Source organism: Blastomyces gilchristii (genome assembly GCF_000003855.2).
Source record: "Blastomyces gilchristii SLH14081 genomic scaffold supercont1.5, whole genome shotgun sequence".
NCBI lineage: Eukaryota > Fungi > Ascomycota > Eurotiomycetes > Onygenales > Ajellomycetaceae > Blastomyces > Blastomyces gilchristii.
Genome location: NW_003101678.1, coordinates 293,809 through 318,620, shown reverse-complemented (window position 1 = coordinate 318,620; position 24,812 = coordinate 293,809). Strand labels below are relative to the sequence as shown.

General features: G+C 47.5%; 7 protein-coding genes across 7 annotated transcripts; 4 read left to right on the top strand and 3 right to left on the bottom strand.

Moving 5' to 3' along the window:
* Positions 1–182: 182 nt before the first annotated feature.
* BDBG_03207 (uncharacterized protein) lies at positions 183–842 on the top strand (the record flags this gene model as incomplete). The annotated part of the gene is made up of 1 exon (XM_002625997.1): positions 183–842. The coding sequence occupies one exon, from the start codon at positions 183–185 to the stop codon at positions 840–842; it is 660 nt and encodes a 219-aa protein (XP_002626043.1).
* A 443-nt stretch (positions 843–1,285) lies between these two features.
* BDBG_03206 (alpha/beta hydrolase) lies at positions 1,286–4,466 on the bottom strand. Its single transcript, XM_002625996.2, has 2 exons — positions 3,574–4,466; positions 1,286–3,481 (listed from the first exon to the last, which is right to left on the bottom strand). Exons 1-2 carry the CDS (start codon positions 3,718–3,720, stop codon positions 1,859–1,861), a joined length of 1,770 nt encoding a protein of 589 aa, XP_002626042.1. The 5' UTR covers positions 3,721–4,466; the 3' UTR covers positions 1,286–1,858.
* Positions 4,467–5,061: 595 nt separating this feature from the next.
* Positions 5,062–7,554, top strand: BDBG_03205 (uncharacterized protein). The gene is made up of 2 exons (XM_002625995.2): positions 5,062–7,424; positions 7,495–7,554. Exon 1 carries the CDS (start codon positions 5,355–5,357, stop codon positions 6,792–6,794), a length of 1,440 nt encoding a protein of 479 aa, XP_002626041.1. The 5' UTR covers positions 5,062–5,354; the 3' UTR covers positions 6,795–7,424; positions 7,495–7,554.
* BDBG_03204 (minichromosome maintenance protein 3) lies at positions 7,067–10,924 on the bottom strand. Its single transcript, XM_002625994.2, has 8 exons — positions 10,671–10,924; positions 10,575–10,593; positions 10,455–10,506; positions 10,315–10,361; positions 10,136–10,241; positions 9,809–10,072; positions 7,679–9,753; positions 7,067–7,597 (listed from the first exon to the last, which is right to left on the bottom strand). The coding sequence occupies exons 1-8, from the start codon at positions 10,717–10,719 to the stop codon at positions 7,564–7,566; spliced, it is 2,646 nt and encodes an 881-aa protein (XP_002626040.1). The 5' UTR covers positions 10,720–10,924; the 3' UTR covers positions 7,067–7,563.
* A 1-nt stretch (position 10,925) lies between these two features.
* BDBG_03203 (uncharacterized protein) lies at positions 10,926–16,234 on the bottom strand. The gene is made up of 2 exons (XM_002625993.2): positions 15,984–16,234; positions 10,926–15,867 (listed from the first exon to the last, which is right to left on the bottom strand). Exon 2 carries the CDS (start codon positions 15,788–15,790, stop codon positions 11,246–11,248), a length of 4,545 nt encoding a protein of 1,514 aa, XP_002626039.1. The 5' UTR covers positions 15,791–15,867; positions 15,984–16,234; the 3' UTR covers positions 10,926–11,245.
* An 80-nt stretch (positions 16,235–16,314) lies between these two features.
* BDBG_03202 (signal recognition particle subunit SRP68) lies at positions 16,315–19,134 on the top strand. The gene is made up of 3 exons (XM_002625992.2): positions 16,315–16,653; positions 16,731–17,876; positions 17,985–19,134. The coding sequence occupies exons 1-3, from the start codon at positions 16,463–16,465 to the stop codon at positions 18,547–18,549; spliced, it is 1,902 nt and encodes a 633-aa protein (XP_002626038.1). The 5' UTR covers positions 16,315–16,462; the 3' UTR covers positions 18,550–19,134.
* Positions 19,135–21,611: 2,477 nt separating this feature from the next.
* BDBG_03201 (C-22 sterol desaturase) lies at positions 21,612–24,681 on the top strand. Its single transcript, XM_031721152.1, has 4 exons — positions 21,612–22,224; positions 22,333–22,483; positions 22,586–23,834; positions 23,909–24,681. The coding sequence occupies exons 1-4, from the start codon at positions 22,062–22,064 to the stop codon at positions 23,945–23,947; spliced, it is 1,602 nt and encodes a 533-aa protein (XP_031577592.1). The 5' UTR covers positions 21,612–22,061; the 3' UTR covers positions 23,948–24,681.
* Positions 24,682–24,812: the final 131 nt, after the last annotated feature.

The following is a 24,812-nucleotide window of genomic DNA, read 5'->3' as shown; positions in this document are numbered from 1 at the left end:
TTTACAAAAAAACATTTAAATCAGTATGCTGTGATGGTCCGAAATATAGTCATTCGCTCTTCTGTCCCTAGCAAGATAGGGCCACTACCCCTTCTTACGACTATCTAGCCCCTAATGGAGGACATCACCACCCCATCGCTAGTCGAGAGCGCCATTCTGCTATTTCGTACAAGCTCATCACAATGCTGGGGACCTACATAACCAATCTAATGATCCTTCCCATAGCTCTCCTAATCACCATCCCGCTCGCCTTCATCGCTACAATCACAATCACCATAGCCTTCACAACCCTCTGCCTGCGCCTCTGTCTAGTCTATCTGGATTTCTTCGCTGCCCTCGCCCGAGCATACGTCCACACCCTACCAGCCTCCAACTCAACAACAACTACAGCGATATACCCCCGAAATCCACTTTTACACACCATCTACAATAACCCCATCCGCCGCCGCAGCCGGTTCCAACCAGGCACACAATTACCAGCTGAAAACCAAGTATCCCCAGGCAACATCTACCGCCGCAGCCCATATCTGCTGCTGCGTAGAAGCTCTACCCCACCCGAGCGGGCGAGGAGACTCAGAAGACAAAGTTCCCATGGTTCTCTTACACAGATAAGCCGCTTATCACGGAAATACAGTCTCCCAACGCCCGGATCGCTCTCATCCTTTGTGGGTGAGCCGAATTTGAGCGGGAATTTTGACCCGATTGACGGGCCGTTTCAAATACCCGCTGGGTCTGCCTCTAGTTCACAGATATCCTCGGCCTCGTCCGATAAGGCTGGCGATGATGAACATGATGACCGTGATGATGAACATGACGCTGCGGCTGAGATACTCAACTATTGACGGTGAGATGGATTGTTGAAAAGCAGGGCTTGCTGCCCTGCCCATGCTTGGAAGAGTAACTATCCTACCGCCCGGCCCGCCAGTGGCGCCCAACTCTACTACTCTCTAGGGACCTCCCTTTCAAGCAGCCCGGGATATCAACTTGGTGGGTCATAGAGTATATGATATGTTAAACAAAACAATTGCACTAAACAGCCGTTTTTTTCGTTTTTATATTTAACAGAAGTCCAATTGACTGCGAGTTGGGACCAAAAATCGCGCATATCAAGTCAGGATAGCAAAAATCAGAAACTAAAACCAATGTGCATCTCTTCAGCGGGCGTTGGGGCGTTTAATCATGAACACCTATTAGTCTCCTGGTCACGGAGCATCTTGATCACTTGCCCAACAGCAACGGGGCAAAAAGTTCTTTTTTAAAGATTTTCCTTTTCTTACATTTTCTCTGAAACTTCTGGAGCGAGCCATAGTGATGATTTATATATATGATGAGTGATTTATATTTTGTAGTACAGCTCAAAAATGGGATGAATGATAAAAATTAGGGGTTCTATTATTATACGGATCTATCTTTTCGTAACTTATATCTTCGTTTCATGTGCCATTTTGAATACTTTATATGATAGATCTTTAAAAGGAGGAAAGAAGGAGGGGCCAAAAGTTGGAGAGGGAAGAGCCGGACGACCTAAAGGAGAGCGTGTTTTCAAATATATGTGTGAATGGGCTCGTTAATGAATATTTATTATGCCAATCAATCTCTATAAAATGAGAGAAAAAGAAAGAAAGAAATGAACAACGAGAAGCAAATAAAGCAGAAAATAAAATAAAATAAAATAAAATAAAAATAAAAAAAATAAAAAAATAGAAAAAACTCCAATAAAAATCCTCTAAAACAACAGAAATTGAAAAATAATCCAGCATATATATATCCCACACTCCTTAAAACAACCCCTTCATCCAAATCAAGCCAACCAAACTTCAATAGCTATACAAAACTCCCTGTCCCTCCCTTCTCCTCTTCACATCCTCCCCTTCTCCCTCCGAACTTCCCTCGCCTCCCTATCAACCCCCCTCATCTCCTCCAAAATAACCTCATTGAATTCCTCCCAGCCATCCAAGTACAAATGATGGCCCGCATTCTTAATAATAACGACCTTCGCAGAGCCTTTATCCGCCGCTCGTTCTTCGGGGCTCGCGTCACGCAGGATCCGCGCTTTTTCTTCCTCGATGCGCGCTTGTGCCGCGTAGCCGCCTGCTACGTCCATCCAGTCGTGTTCGCCGTACATGAGGACGATTGGGATGCCGCGTTCGCGGGTGGAGGGTTGGGGTGGTGATGGGTTAGTGGAGGAAGGATAGGTGGAGGTGGAGGTGGAGGTGGAGGATGATGTGGATGCGGAGGAGGATTGTGGTTGTGGATGTTGTGGTATGTCAGTTGATGAATTAATTGAACTCTCCTGGGAACTGGTCGGGGTATCCTTGGTATCTTTGGAAGCACACCACTTCTGTGTTTGTGTTTGTTTCTGTGTCTGTGCAGCAGCTGCCTTAACATCGACATCGACATCATCAGGCCTCAGCACCTGTCTACCCACGGCATGAATGCGCTTAATCAATGGGTTCCGAGCAAACGCGCCAGGGGCTAGGATATACGCCAGTGCGTATTCGCCGCTGCCGCGCATGCGAAAGAGGGAGTATGCGTAGTCGTGAAGCGCCTGGGCCTCGGCTGGTGGCAGGTGTGAGAAACGGCGCGATGTCCAGCCAGACACGAGGCGGGGTCCAAGAGGACCGGACCAGCGTACCAGGCTGAAAGGGGAGACGTTGGCATCCCAGAGGTATTTCAGCCATTTGGGTAGAGGGCGGCGGGGGGGAGTGGATTCGCCGTTAACTTTGTTTGGGGTGTTATTGTTGGCTGATGCCGGCTTGGTGATATTGTTTTGATCCTGGGTGAATTCGTTGCCCATCGTGGACTCGGAGGGTTCGGGCATGTCAGCACTTACGGCGAAGGGATCTTCGGGAATCCCGACGGGGGAGGCGAGAATGAGCTTGTTGAGACGCCCGGGGTATTTGAGCGCATATGACACGGCCATATAGCCGCCTAAACTATGTCCGAGGAGGGTGAACTTGTCGAGTTTGCGCTTAATGCGCCACTCTTCTAACGCATCAATGAACCAGTCTTCAGCCTCGCTGATGGCCTTGTGGCGTTGTTTAGAGTGGATTTTAAAAGGTGGCCGTGTACTTCGACCCATTCCCAGCATGTCGAGGGCATATAACTGCCAGCCCTTGGCACGGCTGAGGGCTTCAAAATTTTTGTAGAAGAAACCTAGACCGGCACCGTAACCGTGAAGGATTACTAGGTTCTGCTCTGTTTTTTCGCCGACGCGCTCGATTGAGAATTCATTCAGGGCACGGTTATTCCCGCTCAGTTCGACCATGGTGGACCGCCATATGCGAGGCCCATGGGGGTCATCGATGGATTTGGCGGAGACCTGGAAAGCCTGGCTAGGGTCTGCTGCGGTAAGGCTGTCTGTAGATTCATTCGGGGTCACAGCATCTTTTCCGGTTTGTTTGTGGGTAGGCGGGTGTTGTAGATAAGGGATGAAAGAGAGGACTTTGTGTTCAGCGGCAGCAGCAGGGATACTTGCCCACTATTTTAGGTAAATCATCAGTACCAGCAAAAAGAAAGGGACAAAAAAAATGAGAAGAAAAGTGAAGGCCGATCAGGAGGGTGTGAACCTACCCACTGGTTGAACCCCTCCTTATAGCCCAGAGGGAAAAGGGGGCCGGTAATTCTGTTAGCCAATTTACCCCGCGGGGCCTCTGGCATCTGATAGTTGCCACTCAAGTCCTCAGAAGACCCCGAAGCCGTAGAAGCAGCAGTAGCCATAGCCGGATGGAAGTGTATAGGAGATGAAGACGGAGAAGCGCCTAGCGATGAGGCCTGGGGGTCGGACGGCGAGTGGGAGAGGGAAGACTCGAAATGCGCCTGGAACGGGAATGGAGGGACATTTAACTGCTGCGGGAGTAGCGAAGTGGCATGGACATGGGAATGCGACTGGGCCAACGAGAAGGGACAGGTCGGGTCAATCGCAGGCCTAGGTCTTGCCAGGTGCAGGAGGGGGTGGGCGGAGAGGCGGGTTGGGGAATACACTTTGGAATGAGGTTGAGTGACAGAGAGACGCTGTCACTCCAGAACGACATAGGCATGAAAACCAGAGGGAAAACGGGCGTTCTGGGGAATTATAACTAGAGGTTTCAACCCCGGTACTTGGAGTGTGTTTTGAGGCGCGTAGGGGTTAAGACGGAGTTTGCGCGGAAAAGGGAGATATGATATGGACAAGCCACCCGCGGCGAAGGCAGCAGGATTAGTTAGAAGAAGCGATTCGGGCCGGTGGGCTAAGAGTTAGGCCGAGCAGAGATGCAGCTACGTCGTCAGAGGCAGCTGCTGCCTTTGCTAACTTGTTATCCCGCAAGGTGTTATTATTAATTATATCATTATTATATCAGGTAACGTCTGTAGATAATCTGTATGTATATTGGAGCTGAGGTTGGCGATGTTGATGCCGGAGTTAGGGATTGGATAACGTAAGCCATTTACATGTACTGTACATAACGTGTACCTATATAAAGATACTGGCAATGTACAGAGTTATTTATTAGTTTCATGTATAGTTACAGCCTATGGATTCATATTTAGCTTTGACCTTGCACTGCTCTGAGCAATGATTGAGTATTAAATCAGTTGCGAGGTTTGTTGTGGAATGAGCAGACTCAACTCAACATTTCAATCAACAGTTCTATATATTGATATATTGATAGATTGATAGATTGATAGAGAGCTTCAACAGCTATTATGAGTGCTTATGAGTGCTGATTAGAATATTTCACTTCTATATTCCTCTCTTGCATCTTAATTGGGAATTCTGCTTATTATTTATATACTTCACCCGCTATTAATGTCAAATAAAGATGATGAGCAGGTGTAGGAATCTGAGAAATTGAAAATATTTATACCCTTTTTCTTTTTCTTTCAGCAAAATGAGATGCATTAAAATTTCAAATAAAACTTTCTGTGTATATATATTTATATGTATGTGCAGTACATGTATGTTGAGCTGAAGAACCAAACCTTGAAAGTCTGACTAAGGAATTGATGGAAATAAATAATATTTGAAGTAGTTGAATATATTCTCTTTTATTCTGCTAATTATCTGCATGTATAGAGTATTTGTCTGTTATTTGTATAGTTAATAGTTGTATTTAGCTGTCTGGTTGTGGCTATTTTTTAGTGCTACAGCCTCATCTTCAATTCCACGATTTTGATATCCACAAGTCCAACTATATAATATTTAACAATATTTCCTCAACTTCTTCCTTCTCCACCATTCAAAATAACACCAGTGCCACCAACTCCATCGCCTCTCTACACTCGTCCTCCGCAATAACCATTTACCCAAATCAATACCAATCGCATCGATCCCTAGCTATGCCTCCCCCGTCTCCCACATAAACCCCCAAACCATGTCATCCCGCCTCGACCAAGTCATCGCTCCAACCACCACGAACCCCCTCCCGCCAACCGGAACCTCTTCCCCGCCTCTCGAACACCCTCAAGAGCAACAGCAACAACAAGACTCATCGCCCCCAGAAGAGACACCAACCCCCATCACCGTCACCCCAGACCCCCTCTCCACCCTCCCGTCCTCCCCGCCTCAGATCTACCTTAACCTGCTAATCCTCGAAACCTCCCTGCGCTCCCAATACCTCGCCCTCCGCGCCCGCAGGCGGCAAAACACCTTCTTTCTCCTCCTCCTAGCCCTCTGGATCGCCTACTTCTCCTACGCGCTCTTCCTGCGCCCACGCGAAGATGGCCGCGGCGTCGGCGGCTCCGTCTACTGGGTGGTCGAGATGGCGGAGAAAATGGCTCTGATGGGCGGGGTGGTGACTGGCGTGTTGATATGGGGAACGGGCCAGTGGGAGCGCGGTGTACGATGGCCGCGCCGCTGGCTGGGCGTTGCGAATCGCGGACTGAGAGGGATGAATACGAAGATCGTGGTGTTGAGAGGCCCCTGGTGGAAGGAGGTGTGGTCGTATCTAGCCTTTGTGTTTCCGTTTCCCTACGAGGTGTTTTTCCCGTCATCGACAACTTCGGCGTTTCATTACGTTGAGTCTACTACGTCTGCTCCTGGTGGTGGTGAGAAAGGGTGGAAATCCCGCCTCTACGACGACGAGAGCCACTCGCACAGCGACGCTAGCACGCCGGGCACATCCATAGTGGAAGAAGACATCGCCCCTGGCGGTGACTACATCAAGCTCCTCCTCCTCCCAAAGTCCTTCTCCCCCGCCTTCCGCGAGAACTGGGATGAATACCGCACCGATTACTGGGAGAAGGAGAACGAGCGACGCGCCGCGCTGCGGCGGAAATTGAAAGAGCAGCGGCGCGAGCATGCGAAGATGGCGGGCGGCTGGCTCTGGTGGACGCGGCTGTTATGGGGGATGAAATCGCTGCCCATGCCAATATCATCGACGTCGACGGGTAAGAGACCGGCCACGCCCTCTTCTGGGAGTGCTCGTCGCCACTCCCATTCGCATTCCCATTCGCACTCGCTCCATCATTTCACACACCTCAGAGACCCATCTACAACATCTATGAAGCGCCGCTCAACACCCTTACACCAAGACCGTGATGCCACGACGACGCACTCCCGTACCTCCTCCCGCAGCACAACGCCCAACCCCCTCTCCGACGCCGATGATACGCCCCATAACAACAATAGTAGTAATAATACCAGTAATAATAGCCCTGGTGGTAGGCGTAGAGGTAGCTCCGTGACGTCGACTTCGGGGAGCGAGCGGAAGAGGAGGAATAAATCAGCGTCGTCTGTATCCAGTGGTGGTGGTGGTGGTAGCGGTAGAGCACCGTCACCGTTGACGAAGATTGAGCCGGTAGGGCAGTCATAGTTAGGATACGTGGTCTCTGGACTGGTCTCTGTTTGATGTATCAGGTTGTGTCTCTCTTCATTTGCCCACATCCGGACCCCCCCCCCCCCTTTTTTTTTTTTTTTGTTTATTATTATTATTAACTTACATACGCGAAATGTGTGGTGAGATTACAGCCCAGTCAGTGCTTTTGACAAAGTTCAGATTATCATGATATGATTCACTGTTTTCCCTAGTTTTGAAACCGGTTTCCTCTGTGATACGCAGGGGATTGGCTCCATGTGTTTTTGAATGGTCTCCGTATGTCTGCTCTAAAATATGGGAATATAGGAAATACAGGCTTCATCACGGATAACGTGGAAGACTAAATAGAGGGTGAAACAGAATGCAAAAAATCAAAGATGAAACGGTAACACCCTCCTGTAGATAGATTTTTCTCCGGCTTTATTGATGCCCTCGATTTGTTATTATATGCTATTATCTAACATCAAATCAATACAAGGGAAGTATATAAATAAATGCCAGCCCAAAAGAAAACCAGTTCCAATGCAGAGAAGACATCCTTCTAGGGAACCGAAAAACCACTCATACATCATGCATAGGGAAAGAGATACGAAAAGTTCACGCCCACGCCATTAAACATTTGCCTGAGTAAGCAGCGCCCGCGTAATCATTAGTAAAAGGAGAAGTTTTGTTCAAAGAAAAGAAATATCCCATCAAGATTCCGATCCATCCATCCGCCCTACCCCCTCGCAAAATAAAATCTGGCGAAAGAGAAGTGAACATTGTTTTAGATGCGATAAACGGTTTCATCACCGAGATACCTATGGGCACCCGTGTTAGTCTAACATCCTCGTCCCTTATAACGGAAACAAAACAGAAAAAAAAGGGGGTGGGGGATATACATAATCTCATTCCTCTCATTCATAACACCCAACGCCTGTATCGCTTCCGCAGCCGCAAACACTCTCCCGCCCGCAGCACTAATAGACGCATTCACCGCCTCGATCACGTTCTGCACACCTGCCGAGTCTCCTTCGAACAACTCAGATCTCATGAGCGGGCCAAGCGCCTGCCGGAACGTTGCCAACCGCACGGACGATAGTGGCGGTAGCGATTCCGCCGATGCAACAGCCCCTGCAACAGCATTGGCCTGCGGCTGCGACTGGCTCTCATTATCGTCTGTCTGCGAACGTAGGAGTTGCGACGCGGGCTGCGACGAGGCGAAGGACATTTGTGATTCAGATTGCGTGGTGCCTAGTTGGCTCCGGGTTTGGCGAGAGGAGGCTTGCGTGCGGCGGGAGCGGGGGCTAGAGTCGTAGAGACCATCGTAGTCTTCATCGTTGTCGTCATCTTGGTTGGTGGTTCCATTGCGTTGGATGGCACTACTGCCCCTAAGGCCTGGTCGCCGGCTTGAACGTGGAGCAGCAGGTGTCTGTTGTGACTCCTCTGCGCCATCGTCAGAGTCGTCCGATTCAGACTCGGATTCAAGGGCTGCGGTCTTTCTCCGCTTGCGTCGTTCGTCTTCGACAACTTCCTTGAATAGCGCGAAGCGGAGGATCGATTCTGCTACCTTGGCATCCTTCTCTTCGACTCTGCTAGAGAGACGTGCTTTGGCGTGCGCTGTAGATAGACGAATAAGGGTTTCTAGAGTACGGGCGGTCATGGGGGAGGTTTTCCTTTGGTTTCCAGATAGCTCATCGTTTCGGAGAGAGGAGTAGGTGGCAACGATATGATCGGCGGCTCCTTTAGTGAGCACGGGCTTGATTCTTGATTTGGCATATTGAATATATTTCTTGATAAATGGCATGCTGATAACCTCAATTTTCCGGCTTGGTCCCCGGCCAGTAGTGACGGACATGCCTGCATGAAGCATAACGTTGAACTTCTCATACACTTCAGTCGGACGGTTTGAATCTTGGTTCTCTTCTAGCCCGACCCCGAGGCTGTTATTGACCTGCTCGCGAACTGGGGCTCCTTCCTCCATACCGGGATGCCGGTACCGGTGCATGCGAAGCACATGCTCTGATACCATGCGGTCCCTGGCATCCTCAATATCATCCGTAACAACAAAGAGCAAATCAAAACGAGAGAGTAGGGAATCGGGGAGGGCAATGTTTTTGTGGGGATCTTTGTGAGTATCGTATTGCCCATAGATTGGGTTTGCGGCTGCAATGACACTACACCTAGCATTGAGGGAGGTATGGATACCCGCCTTGGCGATTGTGACGGTCTGCTGTTCCATCACTTCGTGGATGGCTACTCGATCAATGTCACTCATTTTGTCGAATTCGTCAATGCATACAACACCTCGATCTCCCAAGACCATAGCACCAGCTTCCAATCGCCGCTCACCAGTCTCTTTATCGGTCGTTACAGCAGCAGTGAGACCAACCCCAGAGGAGCCTCGACCAGTGGTAGCTATGGCCAAAGGAGCTGTGTTGAGTACGAAACGAAGAAGTTGTGATTTGGCCGTGGAAGGATCACCGACCATCAGGATGTTAATGTCGCCACGAAGATGGGTCCCGTTATCCAGATTCTTTTCCATGCCCCCTAATAACATCAAGAGAATCGCTTTCTTAATGTAGTCATGACCGTATATACTGGGTGCGAGGGATTGAGACAATAGATCGAAGACATTCTTCTTCTTCGCAAGTTTATTAATGTTGCGAATGTCAGTATCTGTTATCGTTGTTTGCGCAATTCCACCACCCGATTTAGAGCTGAGTTGGATGATGTTGTTTGCTAGAATGACTGTACGGAATGTAGAGCTGCTTGTACTGGCGTTTCTGTTTCCGAGAGATCTATGAATTCCGACCAATTGGATCCGGTCGCCGGGTTTGGTTCTATCGACTAAATCATCGTCAAGGATGACGTCGACGCCTCGTGGGAGCTGCCCTGCAGGGGCTCGTTCGGGCATCTCCTGTATCGAAATTGTTTGGTGGTCACGATATATACAATATCCATACTCTATGATCAGCTATTACGTGTTAGTCAGGTAAAATCCTTCCCACTCATGGATCAAATACACATACAGGATTACCGTCATCATCCTCCTGAGGGTATACGTTCAAATTAGTCGCCCCGCTAGCCGTCATAGTTTGATCTTGATATGTTCTCATCAAAAATTCCTCCTTCTTCTCACTGTAATGTACACTCCTAATAATCTTGGGTCGAACGAGCGAACATTTCGTAACAATGCCTTCAAGACATATCAATCGGTTTAAGTGGGATGAACCAAGGGTGCGGGGATTGCAAGCAAACTCGCCGAATGCGCCAATGTAGGCACAATAGTACACCTTCCCATGTCCCCCACCATCAGTATTCCAGTATCAAAATCATACTACTATCTGGTTACGTACCGTATCATTTGAGGTTTCTTTTGGCGATCGATTGGGCAGCGTGTTGATGATTTCCTTCAACGCTGAATTAAAAGCTTGAGTGTAATCGTGCGGCGATGTAAGGAGGCTGTCAATCAATTGTAAGAACTCCATCTGGACTGTAAACTAAGGGATAACAACATGGCAAATTAACAACGAACCCATTGACCAATTCTGTGCTATGCGCTCTAATCTCATCTAAGCTGACCTATATAGGTTGGACGACAAGAAAAGGTTAGCCATTTGTTTTTTTGAAGTTTCTGAAGCTAGAAAGTAAAACCGAAGATCAGATATCCCGTACCGTGAGTCTTCTCAACCCGCGATTGAGCATCAAAACAATGTCCGCCCGATAGCTACAGTACTTGTTAGGAAACAACCTTCATTCTCATCCCAGAGCAGGAGATCTGTTGTGCATATATACCTTCTCGCTCGTGGATCAGCTAGATAGAAGGAAAACAAGAGCTGATTAGTCCTCTTCTTATAGTGCCACAGTATTTTGAGAAAGAAATTTACTTACTCGGATCGAGAAATTCCGTGGCAGCTCGGATGCGATCTTGGGGATCCATGATGAAGGTAGGAAATCTCCACGAACCCGCAAACGTTGAGTCTAATTCACACAACAAAGAAGGACTTCCTCAACTCTCTGCTATGGCCTAGAATTCGTATGGATATATGTGTGTTTCTCTGTTGTTGGGAGAGCTGTGGAAGAATTGAATTTGGCGAGAAGATGAGGTTGAGGTCAAAGAGACCGTCCGCTCTCGCTTTTTCGCGTCAGTTACGCGTGTTTCGCGTTTTGCATCAGAATCATGTGATATTTCAATTATGCCCAATTGGGAAACCCACCATATCAAACCATCCGAGGTCCCCACCAGACTATATAGAAAAATCACTGATTGTAATTTTAAAATATATAGGAACTTTATATCCATGCGCTAAACCATCGTAGATGACAACATATATATATCTAACATACACACATGAGGGGAAAATGATGCAAAAGATGTTAAAAAAAGGCCACAAATAATGTACAGAGATATATCTACATGATGGGGCAACCACCTCCAAAAAAGAAATCCAAAAGATTTTCCCCAATCAAGTGTCCTGATAAGCTAGCTTGTAAACCTTCGCCATCATATCTCGGATCTGGTTCAAACGGGTCTTAGCATGGTAATGGAGGCTGTGCGCCTCCCGGTCCTGATCACTGGCAAACTCGCCATCCACACGATCAGGCCGTGGTATCTTCTTCCGTATCCAATTAAGGTCCTCTCGCCACTCCCGAAGACCCCGCCAGCGTTTACTTCTATTTTTCTCGTGGTAGAGCATCCAGTCAACTCGCTCGTCCTCTTTCATGTGTCGCCAGATTTGCAATCGACACCAGAAAACCCATTCCTTGCGGTATGGGTCTTTGATGTCGTACGCATCCTCCTCGAGACGGAGATACTGGAGGATCAGGGGCAGGTTCTGAGCATCGATCTTTTTAAGCCATAGCCTCTGGTTGCGTGCCGGGATCCAATCCTTCCAGCGTCCACTTTTCACCTTTTTGCGCCACTCCAATTCCTCTTTGCGCCACAGGATCCGCTCCTTGCTCAGAGTTTCCTCTTCCTCTTCCAGCGTCTCCCGAGATCGTTCTGGTAGCTCAAGGTGTGCATGCTGGATGAGGCGGGGTGTGTTGAGCAGCCCCACTTCTCTTAACGCATGCCAATGACCCGTTTCCCTCCCTTCGCCACGTAAGTGGGGCGGTAATCTAGGGGGAGTTCCGTCCAAAGACGGGTTGTCTTCTAAAAATTGACGTCGTTGGGTCCGTCTTTTGTATTCAATCTCTCTCCATTGGACGTCTTCCTCCAAAAGCGTTTTGATCAGAGCCATGTCTGGCGATGTTTCCTTGGCCATTCCGGCAGGTACCGGGATGAGATCATACGGCGATGGAACGACAGAATTGGTGCCCGTATCGACATTGGCATTGGTCTCCTTCCCAGTTGTCTCTGATGAAGATTCAGTTTTAACCAGCCCTTGCTCGTCAAGTCCAGGTTCCATCACAGCCTTAATAGGGCTAGACTCGACGACGTGTTGAGCTTCATTCAATATCTGTCCGAATCCACCTTGGGGGTCGTGTATATTTCCCATGGCAATTATGGTCAAGGGAGCAGACAGGAGTATGGAGTTAACCTCTTCGCCGGCATCCAAAACCGAGCGTGCTCTGGCATCGACTAGCGCAGCAGCCAGGCGAACCATTGTGTCGTAAGATGGTTGCATGTGGTCGGGTTCAAGCTTTGACCAAGCGTAACTTTCGCCGTGGCCCATATGGTCAGGCCGGCGGGAGAAATAGTGGTCTCTGCTTTCCTGGAGAGCAAATGTGGAAGGTGTATGGCTGGGCCGTGCGGTCGATCTCGCCCTTACCTGTTTCCACCCGGTGTAATTAGGAATGAACAGTTTTTCAAAGAGAATAAAAGCATTGAGTCGGTCTTCTCGTCGGGAGGAAACAGCTAGCAGTTCAATATAGAATGACCAGTTATGAGTCGTCAAGGCGAAGCCAGCCTTTTGAACTTGCGATATGACAACTGCGATTTTAGAGTGGAGATTCTGCTCTGCGTAACATTCCATAAGTACTGAAAGACATTCAGAGAGAGAGAAACGTTGAGTAGTTGACATGGAGCCCGTAGTGATATGTTTGGGGTCGTCGGGGTCGTCGGCGCGGTTGGGAGTAAAAGAGGCTGTTACGGCAGTTCCGCGTTTGGCTTGATCAAATGCTCTGCTCCAGAGCTTCTCCACCATATCGAACCCTCTATCTCTCATTTGGAGCTTCATTCTTTGAGCCAACTGACTAAGGGGCACAATATTCGGGTTATCGATAAGGCGGTTTTGCTTTTTCTCCAGTTTCTCGGCCAATTCCTTAGCCCTAGTGGATGCATCGTAACCTCTATAGGCGGAAATGAGTTCCTCGTAATACGCCGAAGGAAACGCATCGCGTACAGACTTCTGATTTGCCCCAGGCTGTGGAGCCTTCGTAGCCCACTCCCTGATTCCGAAATCTTTCATAATCGAAGCTAGGAACTCTTCTGCATTCACCAGTCGAATTTCGTTATTATGCCCAACATAATTCCCTTCCTCGATCAGCCTCTTGTCCATATGAATTTTCCCCTTAAGAACAGACAGTCTCGAGCTGAGATTCAAATGGCCGAATTTTTTCATGATTTCATTCTGGGTGTGCTCAATCATTTCTAGGTCGCCGATTAAAGCATAACCGTACAGAAGGATAGAATAGTGGAATTGGGTCACGGACACTTGGTGGAGGTTTTCAAGTCTTCGAATAACACGAATAGCATCGTCATGGTTTCCAGTGCGAACAAGCGCCAGAATGGTGGCTGCATAGGTCATATGGTCGAACTTCACTCCTAGTTTTCTCATTCGATCATGCACTGCTAGCATGGAATCTAGGTCAGGCAGGAAAGCATAGTGCCACAGAATAACATTCCACATGCGCGTAGTAGGGCCGGGAGCTTGCAGTTTCATCACAGAATCAGCGAACTGCTCTGCAGCGGCGTATTTTCTGTTGTTACAGAGCGTCTCGACCACTGGATGGAGCATTGCCATGTTGAGTTGAATATCATATCCCTTCGCGACCTGCAAGAAATCCATGACACTTTCCACGCTTCCATCCTTCGCAAACAATCCCATTAATATACCAAGTGTATGCGAATCTGGCTTTAATCCTGCGTCAATCATTTCCTGATAAGTTGATAGGGCGCCCTGCTTGTCGCGGGCTTTCGCATGGGCAGTCAGGACAATATTCCAGCTCGTCACGTCAGGACTCAGTGAGAACTCGCTGCGGAGCCTTTCTAGCTGCTTCCTGGCTTGGTAGACCTTGCCGACTGCTGCATTAACGTGTATGAGAGGGTTAACCAAACTAAGCTTCCTGGGTTGGCCGTAGTGGCCCACATAGGAGTTAAATAAACTAGTCACTCTCCGAAAATCTCCAAGTCTGGAAAATCCCGTGAGAGCAATTTGATATGCCTCCTCTGACGGCTTTTCATAGAATAATCGAAACTCTCTGAGAAGCTGGTTAGTAGCCTCTGGCTTCCGCAGTACTGCTACAACCTTCAAAAGTCCAGCGAGAACCTTCTCAGGTGGCTTAGTCGTATCCATTAATAAACGGAAGTGCCAATAAACTTGGAGTGCGCGGGTGGTTTTCAATTCGATATCTAGATATCGTAGCGTTGACAAGGCCCAGAAGTAATGTTGACTCTCAAGTAACCGAACGGCGTTAAGGCTGTAGAACAATAATAGAATTTGTTCAATGGGGGTTTGCCGCAGTATCGTTTTCTTCTTGATGACCAAGTGGACTAAAAAGCCTACCAGTGGAGTAGCTTCCAAAAGGTCCAACTTTTTCTCTCGTAACAATTCAAGTAAACTTAAGACTCTCTCGGGCAAGCTGAGCATGTTTGATAACTCGTGGAATTTGATTCGTTTGAAGGGCTGGCTTTCCGGGAGAGAGGGTTTGAAAGAGAAAAATTGGAATGCCTCCTTCCACTTCATCTGGTCCACCAGCGCAACCATGGCAATGTCCCAACACTTTTCTCCTTTGAGTTTTAACACCGCCTCCTTACATATATCCCTTACCAAGTCGATATTCCCGTCGCATTGAATAAGAGATTTTGTCACGTGGCCATAGTCATCGGGAGTTCTCTGTTCAATCTCAATGGCTTCAAATGCAAGTCTCGAACAGATTCGATCTAAAGGCTCCCGGGATTCCGAAAGATACGCAAGGACGCGTGAATGGTACTCTGGCTTTTGGTCCTTGACAACATGATACAATTTCCATACAGAGCGATAGTTCAGTGGAGAATCTCCGCTCAGATATCGATCAAGCCGCCGAAGAAGATTAGGATGTATCTCTATCTCCCCATCCTTACCGACTCGCGGCCGTTTTTTGACTTTTGCCCCGCGGGGGAGAATCGTGCGGAAGCCCTTAGTTTTCCGAGAACGTTCCAAACCCAGTTGCTTCATCCGAAATCGTGACATCGTCTCACGCTGGAGCCGATAAAAGTTGCAATAGGCCAACCCGAACCTCACAAAGGGCAACAATGGAGACGCCCGGCGTTTAGGAAGAATAATTGGTTTCTTGGCGCTTTTGTAGAGGTCATAGTACTCAAATGCATCCTCTCGTTCTACCAGCGACTCTCCTAGATTTTCCGACGCTTCAAAATCCAGTTCCTCTTGAACTTGAGGTACAGCCTCCTTGTTGTGCGGCAGGGGTTCGGCAATTTCACCAGAATTCGTTGAATAAGGCCGACTGCCCAATCTTCTCCTACAATCGATGGAGTTTTTGATGATGTGAGGAAGACAATATCGTGCAAATACTTGTGTTTCCGGCGGGTACAAGAATTCCAAGTGGGTATTCTGAAGGTGGTTATGAGGTAGGGTGAAAGGCTCTGCGGCAGCTGGTAAATGTCGAGCGGTGGACGGGGAAGATCGCGGTGGCTGCATGTAATCGAAGCTCCACAAGGGAGCCTCGATGTCAGCAACGCCATGATGCCAGAATTCCGGATGCAAAACACGTCGGCTGCGAGCGTGGCGTTTCGAATGGCGGAAAAGGCATTCTCCTGCGTTTTCAAGGCGCTGAGCAGCTCGCTCCAGCATCCCCTAGACCAGAGCCGGTTATATAAAGAAAATGGATTTTCACAGTGTCTATAAACGGAAACGCATATCGCAGATGGCTACGCCAGGAAGGTTAGTGCACCAGCTTTAGTAAATGTTTAATTGCCTAGCAATATAATATTCAACGAAATTTATGGCTTCAGAATCGAAAACAAAAAATTAAGCAGCAACTTACTCGGGATTGAGAGCAAATTCAAGTTACTATCCTCGACATCGACAGGCGCAGAAAAGCTCGGGAGGAACCACTGAAAAACGCGCGCAAAAGATTTGAAAGGAGCAGTTACGCTACAGTTCAATATGGGTACAAATATCGAACGCTGTAGCTCCAATGGTGTAGGCCGGATGCTTGACGTTTGACTGCAGCTGCCTGCCAATGCGGATTCTAGTTGTTCGTCCCGTCCGGAGGTATGTATCGTAGTAGTCGTCTTGTTTGTGGACGGAAACAAAATATGTTTTTTTTGGTGGTTGAGACCCAATTCGATGTTTCCGCGGGCCACAGGTTTCTCCGGCGCCGACCACACAAGCGGCCATCATCGAATTGCCCTCAACCTCACCGCAATCAGCGTCATTTTTCAACCGCGAGTGGAGTGGGGATCAGGCGTGGGCTGCTTTTGTTTCTTTAATACTGCGACGCTTCTATCCCTGGTTGCAGCCATGGATATCACCAGCTTTATCGTCAGCCACAGAGAAGACGCTCTCTTGGCTGGGGACTACAACTCGTACCGAGCACAGTTGTCCCGCAGATTACACACCTTACGGAAGAAGCTGGGACAGACAACCCCGCGGGGTAAAAAGTACTCTCCGAAGCCTACAATAACAGCAGAGAATATCGCCAAGGACACTAGGTATGCTCCTGATGAATATACCCTTCATTGCTCTATGAAAAAGAAAAAAGAAAGATCTCCTGCTGACAGCCAACTAGCTTCGCATTTCTTATCCTCCTCAGCGCGGAGCGAGCATGGGCTACCGCAATGCATATGAAGTCGACTCACTCCGCAGACCCATCTACCAAGGGCATCGTCGGTTCGGCAAGACGACATATAATATCGCGTCTAAATAAAGCGACGATTTATGCAAGGCAGCTAGTCTCGGTCCTTCAAGATCCATCAGCGGCTTCCGCATCTAACATCGACCTCCTCGAGGCACGGGGTTATCTGGCTTCCCTCCTTGGAGCGTTCTGGATGGAAAAGAAAAGATGGGATTTGTGTTCACAGCAATATTCGCTTGCAAAAGTAATCTACGGCGCGCTTAGCACTAAAGCGAAAAGGGAAGCGTATCGGGACCTTTTGTCCACCACGATCGACCCTGGGCTTCGGTATGCAGCTTACCAGTTAAAGCTTCCCAGGTCCGCAGCTCTAGAATCCATCGCGATCAAAAACATACCATCCGATTCGGTAGTCCGCGGGGAGCTGACCGCGATCGACCCAGATTGCCTCTCGGAGCGGGGTTCAGATAAACAGACGACCGCTGACGGCGGCGCTATTGAGGATATCCCACAGAGCATTACTTGGAGATCCCGGACAGTTGTGTTGGAAGATGCGGCTATATCACAGGCACTAGCAGCTGCGTCTCTAGCGGAGTCCCACCTAGCTTCGTGGCTATCAAGCCCCGCTGGCCAATCATCCTCGCAGAGCGAAAAGGCAGCGAATTACGATAATGTGATAATTGCTAGTCAGGACGCAGTAGATGCGACCAAGACTGCTATTGATGAGCTTTCTGCGGAGGGGATTGATCAGGGAGACAAACGCATGCAAGCACTGCAGGTCACCTGGACGGCCGTGAACTATGCCTTGGTGGGCTGGCGCGTGGGTCGCAATCGGATGCTGTGTGGCGCTGACGATGGTCTCAGTTTCGAACGGGAGCAAGTGAAGGGATCAGGTGGGAAGCAAAAGTCTGGAAATAGTGGTAAGAGTGTCGGCCGCCGACTCGCGCGGTTGCGCGAACGCACCGCATTGTATGACGCGACCCTTCAGAGTTTGGATTTCATCCGGGAGCTGCCTGGTGTCGCAGGAGATGCCAACTTCATGGAAGAGCTCAATGCAAAACACAATTATTTCCAATCACTACGGTATTTACTCCTAACCCCCCTCCCCCCCCCCTTAAAGCCAACAAAAATAAACCCCATATTCCGGTAGTTGGTTGGTAGACCTGTATGTTAACACCAATATCAAAACAGATGCCTAGCAGTCGGCCGAGCGCACTCCTTCCTCTCCAACCCAAAGAATGCCCTCGCTCTCTTCTCTCGCGCGCTAGACCTCGCCTCCACGGCTCTCCCACCAAACACCACCCACAACCAACAAGACCAAGAGCAACAACCAAACCTAAGCCCACCACGCCTCGACGTCTCCAGTCCTCAGGTCACCGCCCTCCGCACCCACCTCCAAAGCCTCGTCTGGCAATACCGCGGCATCGTCGAGATCGAACGCATCTCCTCCCAACTCAATCATTCGTCCCCGTCATCGCTCCAACTACCGCCCATGATCGAGCGTCTGGACGAGTACCCGGCATCAGACAGCCATGTGGATCTGACACGCCTAGTGACATATCCGCCGAAGATGGAGCCGATACCTGTTAAGCCGCTGTTTCTGGACGTGGCATTCAATTACATCGATTATCCGCGGGACCCTAAGAGGGGACTTCCTCCCGGTGCTGGTGCGGATGGAGATGTCACTATGCAGGATGGTCAGACATCGGACGCGAAGAAGCCGGCTAAAAAGGGGTGGTTTGGGTTTGGGCGCTGATTTTTGTATTGTTTTTGTTTTTGTTTTCGTTTTCGTTTTCGTTGTATATGCTCCTTTGTCCTATCTGAACGACGTCGAATCGGTATGGGATTGAACTGGTTGATTGATCTCCAGATAGATGCGCAGTGGGATTACATTGTAGTGTAGTTAGGTTACAAGCGTACACGGCTGCTACATAGCTTGTATCTGGCGATAACAAAGTTTGGGCATTCTTTCTTGCTTTCCTTCTATATATCTATATATATCTATACATATTATATAGTCGATAGAATCAACCAATCCACGGATAATCATTCAGCCAAACCAATGAAACCATCATCCACTTTCTCTTCGCGCAACCTTGAAGAACAACCTTGGGAAACATCTTGATTCCACCTGGCCAATCCGTTAGAATCAAACTCAAATCCCTACATATGAGTCAAACCTCATTATTGAGAAATAGCAGCCAGCACCGACCCACACCAGTAAATGGCCATCAAATGAAGGCTAACTCATCAGACTCAATAGTGACATCTTCTTGCACCAAATATTAATGACATCATTGCTTCTATGTTGAGATTTGATATCAGATGAATATATATATCCTCACCCAGCTCACTTCTTATACAATACATCAAAAGAACTGTTTATCAGATGATTTCACAATGTGGTTTTTTATGACTTGATGAAGAAAAGACAAGAAAGGGGCTTGTTAGAAACCGAGGGAAGATTTCGTGTGCAAGTTGCAAAAAATCCGCCTATTTAGATTGATGATACAAGGCATCGGCCAACAAGTGCGACGAACCGTCCTGGTGGTAAGCGACTCTGATAGTTATATAGGTTTCGCTGAAGATGGGACCGCATTACCGCAGCGTATAACTATCTAAAATCTCGACGCCGCAAATCGCAATAGCATCGACGAATTCTGAAGTCGGACGGGGAGGGTTACACCTTTTTTTTGCCGCTGTGGGCGTTGAGGTATTAATTAATATGCGTGCTCATAAACCCCCCCCCCCCCCCCCCCATCTATCCAAAATAAAAATATCTATGGAAAGGCTTCTCTTTCCTTCTCGCTGATCACAACTAATAAATTTATTATATATGGTGTTGAGAGGGCATAGTTTCAATGTTGCTAAAATTCTTACACAGTATTTGGATCAAGAGTGTTGACTAGTTGACTGTATTTATGTTTGAATTCATATTAATTATTAATAATTGTGTTATAATCCGTAGTTACAGTCAGTCATGGCATAGTTACATAACTACATATAATAGAATAATAGAGCCTGCTAAAAGGTCTGATCCCTAGTCACTATCTCTTATATGTAATGTACTACTGTACATGTAGTTAATCTAATGTAAGGAGCAATACACTCATGCAGTAACAAGTAGCATCACAGAATAATACACAAAAAAACAACCTTGTTAGGTAGTTACTGTAACTATCTATGTATAAATGTATAACAATCTAGATGCCTAGAGAAGTTATAGATGCCCCTGCATAAGAATATATGGTGAAATATGATTTCTAGCATGATGAATCTCCAACAAGTCAAGCAGATGCACTATTCTATTCTCCATGAGGGACCCCCCCCCCTCCTGAGAGTCTCTATTCCTATTCTCTTATAATTAATTAAAAGAAGAGATATGGGATGGATGGCACTCAATACTAATACTCAAATGCCAATATCAGTTATCAGTATTTCAGTTATTTCAGCTTAAATTATTCTTTACAAGTTAGCCCAGCCATCCCCTTCGTTTCTCTCCCACCGGCTGCCGCTCGGAACATCAAGATGCCGAATCACGCGGTTTTTCCCATTGTTATCACTATTATTCTTATTATTTTTTGTATTCCTGGGGCGCGCGCCGGCCCGCGTTAGCTTGATTTAGAATCCAGCAAAAAATAAAAAAAAAAAAAAAAAAAAAAAAAAAAAAAAAAAATATGAAAATAATTTAAAATAATTAAAATAATAAAAAAAGAAGAACCACTAGATAAAAGAGAGTTTGTCACCGGCTGCTGGCCACTGGTTCCAACCAACTGCACTGGTCATCGGCGAGATATGATATTGGGGCGCGGGCTGGCTTTGCAGGGTTTGGTGTTTGTTGGGGGCTGATTCGAACCATTCGACCCATCGAACAAGTCAAGAAGCTTTTGCCGCCAGGTACCAGGGCTTCTTGATTGGATTTATGATTGCTTTTAGAGTAAACTAGGGGGGGTTATGTATGCATTGCTGAGTATGTGTGTTATTATGTATGTACAGCGTATGTATGTATGTATGTATGTATGTAGGTGCTGCTGGGATAAATTCAATTCCCGCCAAAAGCAATATTTTATCATTTGTTCCGCCATATAGATTTTATATTATTTGGGAAGACTGGAGGGTACTTTCAAGATTGAGGAAATAAATAATGGATAAATAAGTCTACATAACGCTGGGAAGGGGAATAATGTTGCGATCTTCTTTCTCCTGCTACCCGCATTTACCACAAGGGAATCCATAACTACCAACAGGGATCAGCTTGAGGAAGCGAATTGCCTCCACGTTCTTCCCTGGAAGCTTCCTTCCAGCGTGTGGCTTCGTTAGTTATAGTCATTTATTAATAAATAATAATGGTGTGGGCAACGTTAACGATTAGCAGCGCAATATAATAATAATAATGGTAAAAAGACAACAGCACTCCATAACTACAGCGTATAATATACTATTATATATATACTCTTTTCTTGAGAAATGAAGCCAAATCCCTGTACAGCCTGTACGCAGCGTAATAATAAAACATCCCGTTCGTCGGCGCCCGGACCAGGCAGAACGGGTTATCTCCGCCAACCTTGGACTTTTGCCCCCACTTCCTCCTGCTTAGTCATGTAGATTCCTGGCTGGTGATTGGTTCATTGGGCATCCATCAAGGATGCTTCCTTCCCCTATTACTCGATGTCTCGATCGGGAAGAAGTGAGCCGTTTTAGCGTGTTTCGTGACCGTATTTTATTCTGACGTTCCGTTGCTTGCGTAATTAATTCACTCATTGTGAACCAATAATGAATGATGATTCTTCTTCCTCCTCCTCCTCCTCCTCCTCATCTTCTTCTTCTTCTTCTTCTTCTTCATTTCTTTCTCCCTTTCTTCCTTTCTCCCTTTCTCCTTCTTCCTTCTCGCTTCAATCATCATCCATCCCCCCTTTGTTATATATCTTTAATATCTCCCGCCTCCCTCTTCCACCTCGTTCTTGTATAGCTGCTCTTGTACGTAGTAGCACATGGAACTGTCCTGATTGGCCGTCTCATCGATACCTGCCACTCAGAGACACACACAGACAGACAGACAGACAGACAGACAGACAGACAGACAGAGAGAGAGAGAGAGAGAGAGAAATAGATAGACAGAGGAGAATCGAGGAAATATCCACCTCCTGCATTCGCCCCTTTTTTCTCCTCGCGTCCTCCCTCCCCTTCCGTTAACGCTCGACTCCTCCCAACATCTGTATCCCTTTTGATCAGAGCTGCTCAAACCAAGCCCTCTCTCTTCAATTGGCCATGGCGACCGTCAATGAGACGTTTGCCTCGCCCGTGGCTGATGCCGGCCTGGCTTCCTCAATCACCCAGGATCCCGCTGGCTTGTTGATGTCCATCTACAATGGCATGACCATCTGGTCCGCCCTCTTCACCATCTTCCTCCTCCTCGTCACCTACGATCAAGGTATGCTATTCCCATTCCCATTCCCATTACTATTACTATCATCATCATCATCATCATAATCATCATCATGGAAGACAACGCTAACAGTTACCCTCCACCGCTGCACAGTGAAATACATCTGGCTCAAGGGATCCATTGAAGGCCCCAGGTTCAAAATCCCCTTCATGGGCCCCTTCCTCCAGTCCGTCAATCCAAAGTTCCTCGAGTACCAGGCGAAATGGGCTAGCGGTGAATTGAGCTGTGTCTCCGTTTTCCACAAGTATGCTCTTTTCCCCATCCCTTTTTTTTATGACGATATATTGGTAGTTCAACTGTGCTGAACAATCTGCGCGCCCCGTTGTTTCGCGCGTTTCCCCTGTAGGTTCGTCGTCATTGCTTCGACCCGTGATATGTCCCGTAAGGTTTTCAATTCGCCAGCATATGTGAAACCATGCGTTGTCGATGTTGCGCACAAACTTCTTGGCAAGGATAACTGGGTGTTTTTGGATGGCAAAGAGCACGTAGAATATCGCAAGGGCTTGAACGGCCTTTTCACCAGAGCGGCCCTGACCAACTACATGCCCCAGCTGGAAGATGTCTATGATAGATTCTACAACATGTTCGTCCAAAAATCCGAGGAGCTCGAGATGAAGCCGGAGCCGTGGATGCCGCATTTCCGTGAATTGATGACCGCATTGTCCTGCCGCACGTTCGTGGGCCATTACATGTCTGATGAGGCCGTCAAGAACATCGCAGACGACTACTACCTAATCACCGCTGCCCTCGAGTTGGTCAACTTCCCCATCATCATCCCCTTCACCAAGACATGGTACGGAAAGAAATCGTCAGACATGGTCCTGCGCGAATTCTCAAAATGCGCTGCCAAGAGTAAAATTCGCATGGCCAAGGGCGAGAAAGTAACCTGCATCATGGACGCCTGGGTCAAGAATATGCTGGACTCCGCCGCCTACCGCGAGAAGATCGCCAAGGGCGTGCCCGTGAACGATTCAGATAAACCAGCCCATCTCCTCCGTGACTTCACCGATTATGAAATCGCCCAGACCATCTTCACCTTCCTGTTCGCTTCACAGGATGCCACCAGTAGCGCGTCCACCTGGCTCTTCCAACTCATGGCTGACCGGCCCGAAATCCTCGACAAAGTCCGCGAAGAGAACCTGAGACTCAGAGGCGGCGACCGTAATGTCCCCATCAGCATGGAGCTGCTGGATCAGATGACCTACACTCGCGCAGTTGTCAGAGAAACCCTCCGCTACCGCCCACCAGTAATCATGGTTCCCTACATGGTCAAGAAGGACTTCCCCGTCACCCCCACCTACACTCTACCCAAGGGCTCCATGATCATCCCCTCCGTGTGGCCCGCCACTCATGACCCAGAGGCCTACCCGGACCCGGACTCATTCAAACCAGAGCGATGGCTGAACGGTGAAGCGGATAAGGCCGCAAAGAACTTCCTCGTCTTCGGCACAGGCCCGCATTATTGTCTGGGTCAAACATATGCCCAACTTAATCTGATGGCTATGATTGGTAAGGCTAGTATGTTTCTCGATTGGGACCATCATATCACCCCTGTATCGGAGGATATTCGGGTGTTTGCTACGATTTTCCCGCAGGTAAGTTAAATTATATGTCTTCTTTGCTTAGAGATATATCAAAGATAAAAGCTAACCCTTTTAAACAACACCAGGATGACTGCCCCCTCGTTTTCCGCCGCAGACCGGAATAGATGAGCTTCTTTTTCTCTCTTTTCTGTCTTTTTTCATTACTTGAATTCGGAAGTTTCTCTCCCTCTCAATACCTTTTTAACGCATCCGTCCATCTCTCTCCGCTTTTCCCCGTCCAAAGATGGGCAAACTTTATACCCATGAAAGTTCCCAATATGTCGACTAAAAAAGAAAATCAAATACGAAAATACAAGGACCAGGCCCCGGTTTTTGAAAATTCGATGAGTGGGATGAAAATCAAATCAAATCAGATAAACAACATTGACGAATGAAAACAAACACAAACAATAAATATTGACAGGTCATGAAACAAACGGAAACCTACCCAGGTAGGTAGGTAGCGTTGGATATGAGGGGGAAAACAAAGGAGTTGGAGTGGAGTGGAGAGGAGAAGAGGATCTGATTTGGGGCGAAGAGCAAGGTGGGGGGACTTGAGAATGAACACAAATGGAATTACCAATGCTTCTTTTATACTAATTTTTAATCACTAAATTCAACTCTTTTTTTTTTTTTTTTTTTTTTTTCCTTCTTTCTGTGATGCAGAGCAAGCAAGACTGAGCAAGATGAGAGAACAGAGTGATTTGTCTCGTCTCTATAAAGTATATGTACTCTTGATTGTTTTTATGTTTTATGTTTCTGTTTCTTATTACTGCATCTGCATTCAATCTATTATAAATGCATATATTAATATAATATTTCATTAACTTATATTATACTGTGTATGTTTGTCATTCTCTCATGCATCATTATATGAATATATTATTTTATTTTCTCACTTCTTTTCTTATTAAAACAGATACATCCTGCAGCAGAACTTAGTCTGAATGCATATTCAATTTAGTAGATGAACATAAAACTCCTTGAGTG

Excerpts from the sequence above, each read along its gene's own strand:
- BDBG_03202 (XM_002625992.2), top strand. The coding sequence starts at position 16,463 with ATGGATATCACCAGCTTTATCGTCAGCCACAGAGAAGACGCTCTCTTG. Across the intron at positions 16,654-16,730 it reads AATATCGCCAAGGACACTAG|CTTCGCATTTCTTATCCTCC; the intron begins GTATGCTCCTGA and ends ACAGCCAACTAG. Across the intron at positions 17,877-17,984 it reads AATTATTTCCAATCACTACG|ATGCCTAGCAGTCGGCCGAG; the intron begins GTATTTACTCCT and ends ATATCAAAACAG.
- BDBG_03203 (XM_002625993.2), bottom strand. The coding sequence starts at position 15,790 with ATGCTGGAGCGAGCTGCTCAGCGCCTTGAAAACGCAGGAGAATGCCTT.
- BDBG_03206 (XM_002625996.2), bottom strand. The coding sequence starts at position 3,720 with ATGGCTACTGCTGCTTCTACGGCTTCGGGGTCTTCTGAGGACTTGAGT. Across the intron at positions 3,482-3,573 it reads AGGAGGGGTTCAACCAGTGG|TGGGCAAGTATCCCTGCTGC; the intron begins GTAGGTTCACAC and ends TACCTAAAATAG.
- BDBG_03204 (XM_002625994.2), bottom strand. The coding sequence starts at position 10,719 with ATGGATCCCCAAGATCGCATCCGAGCTGCCACGGAATTTCTCGATCCG. Across the intron at positions 10,362-10,454 it reads GCGGGTTGAGAAGACTCACG|GTCAGCTTAGATGAGATTAG; the intron begins GTACGGGATATC and ends CAACCTATATAG. Across the intron at positions 9,754-9,808 it reads AGGATGATGACGGTAATCCT|CTGATCATAGAGTATGGATA; the intron begins GTATGTGTATTT and ends AACACGTAATAG.
- BDBG_03201 (XM_031721152.1), top strand. The coding sequence starts at position 22,062 with ATGGCGACCGTCAATGAGACGTTTGCCTCGCCCGTGGCTGATGCCGGC. Across the intron at positions 22,225-22,332 it reads CCTCGTCACCTACGATCAAG|TGAAATACATCTGGCTCAAG; the intron begins GTATGCTATTCC and ends ACCGCTGCACAG. Across the intron at positions 23,835-23,908 it reads TTGCTACGATTTTCCCGCAG|GATGACTGCCCCCTCGTTTT; the intron begins GTAAGTTAAATT and ends AAACAACACCAG.
- BDBG_03205 (XM_002625995.2), top strand. The coding sequence starts at position 5,355 with ATGTCATCCCGCCTCGACCAAGTCATCGCTCCAACCACCACGAACCCC.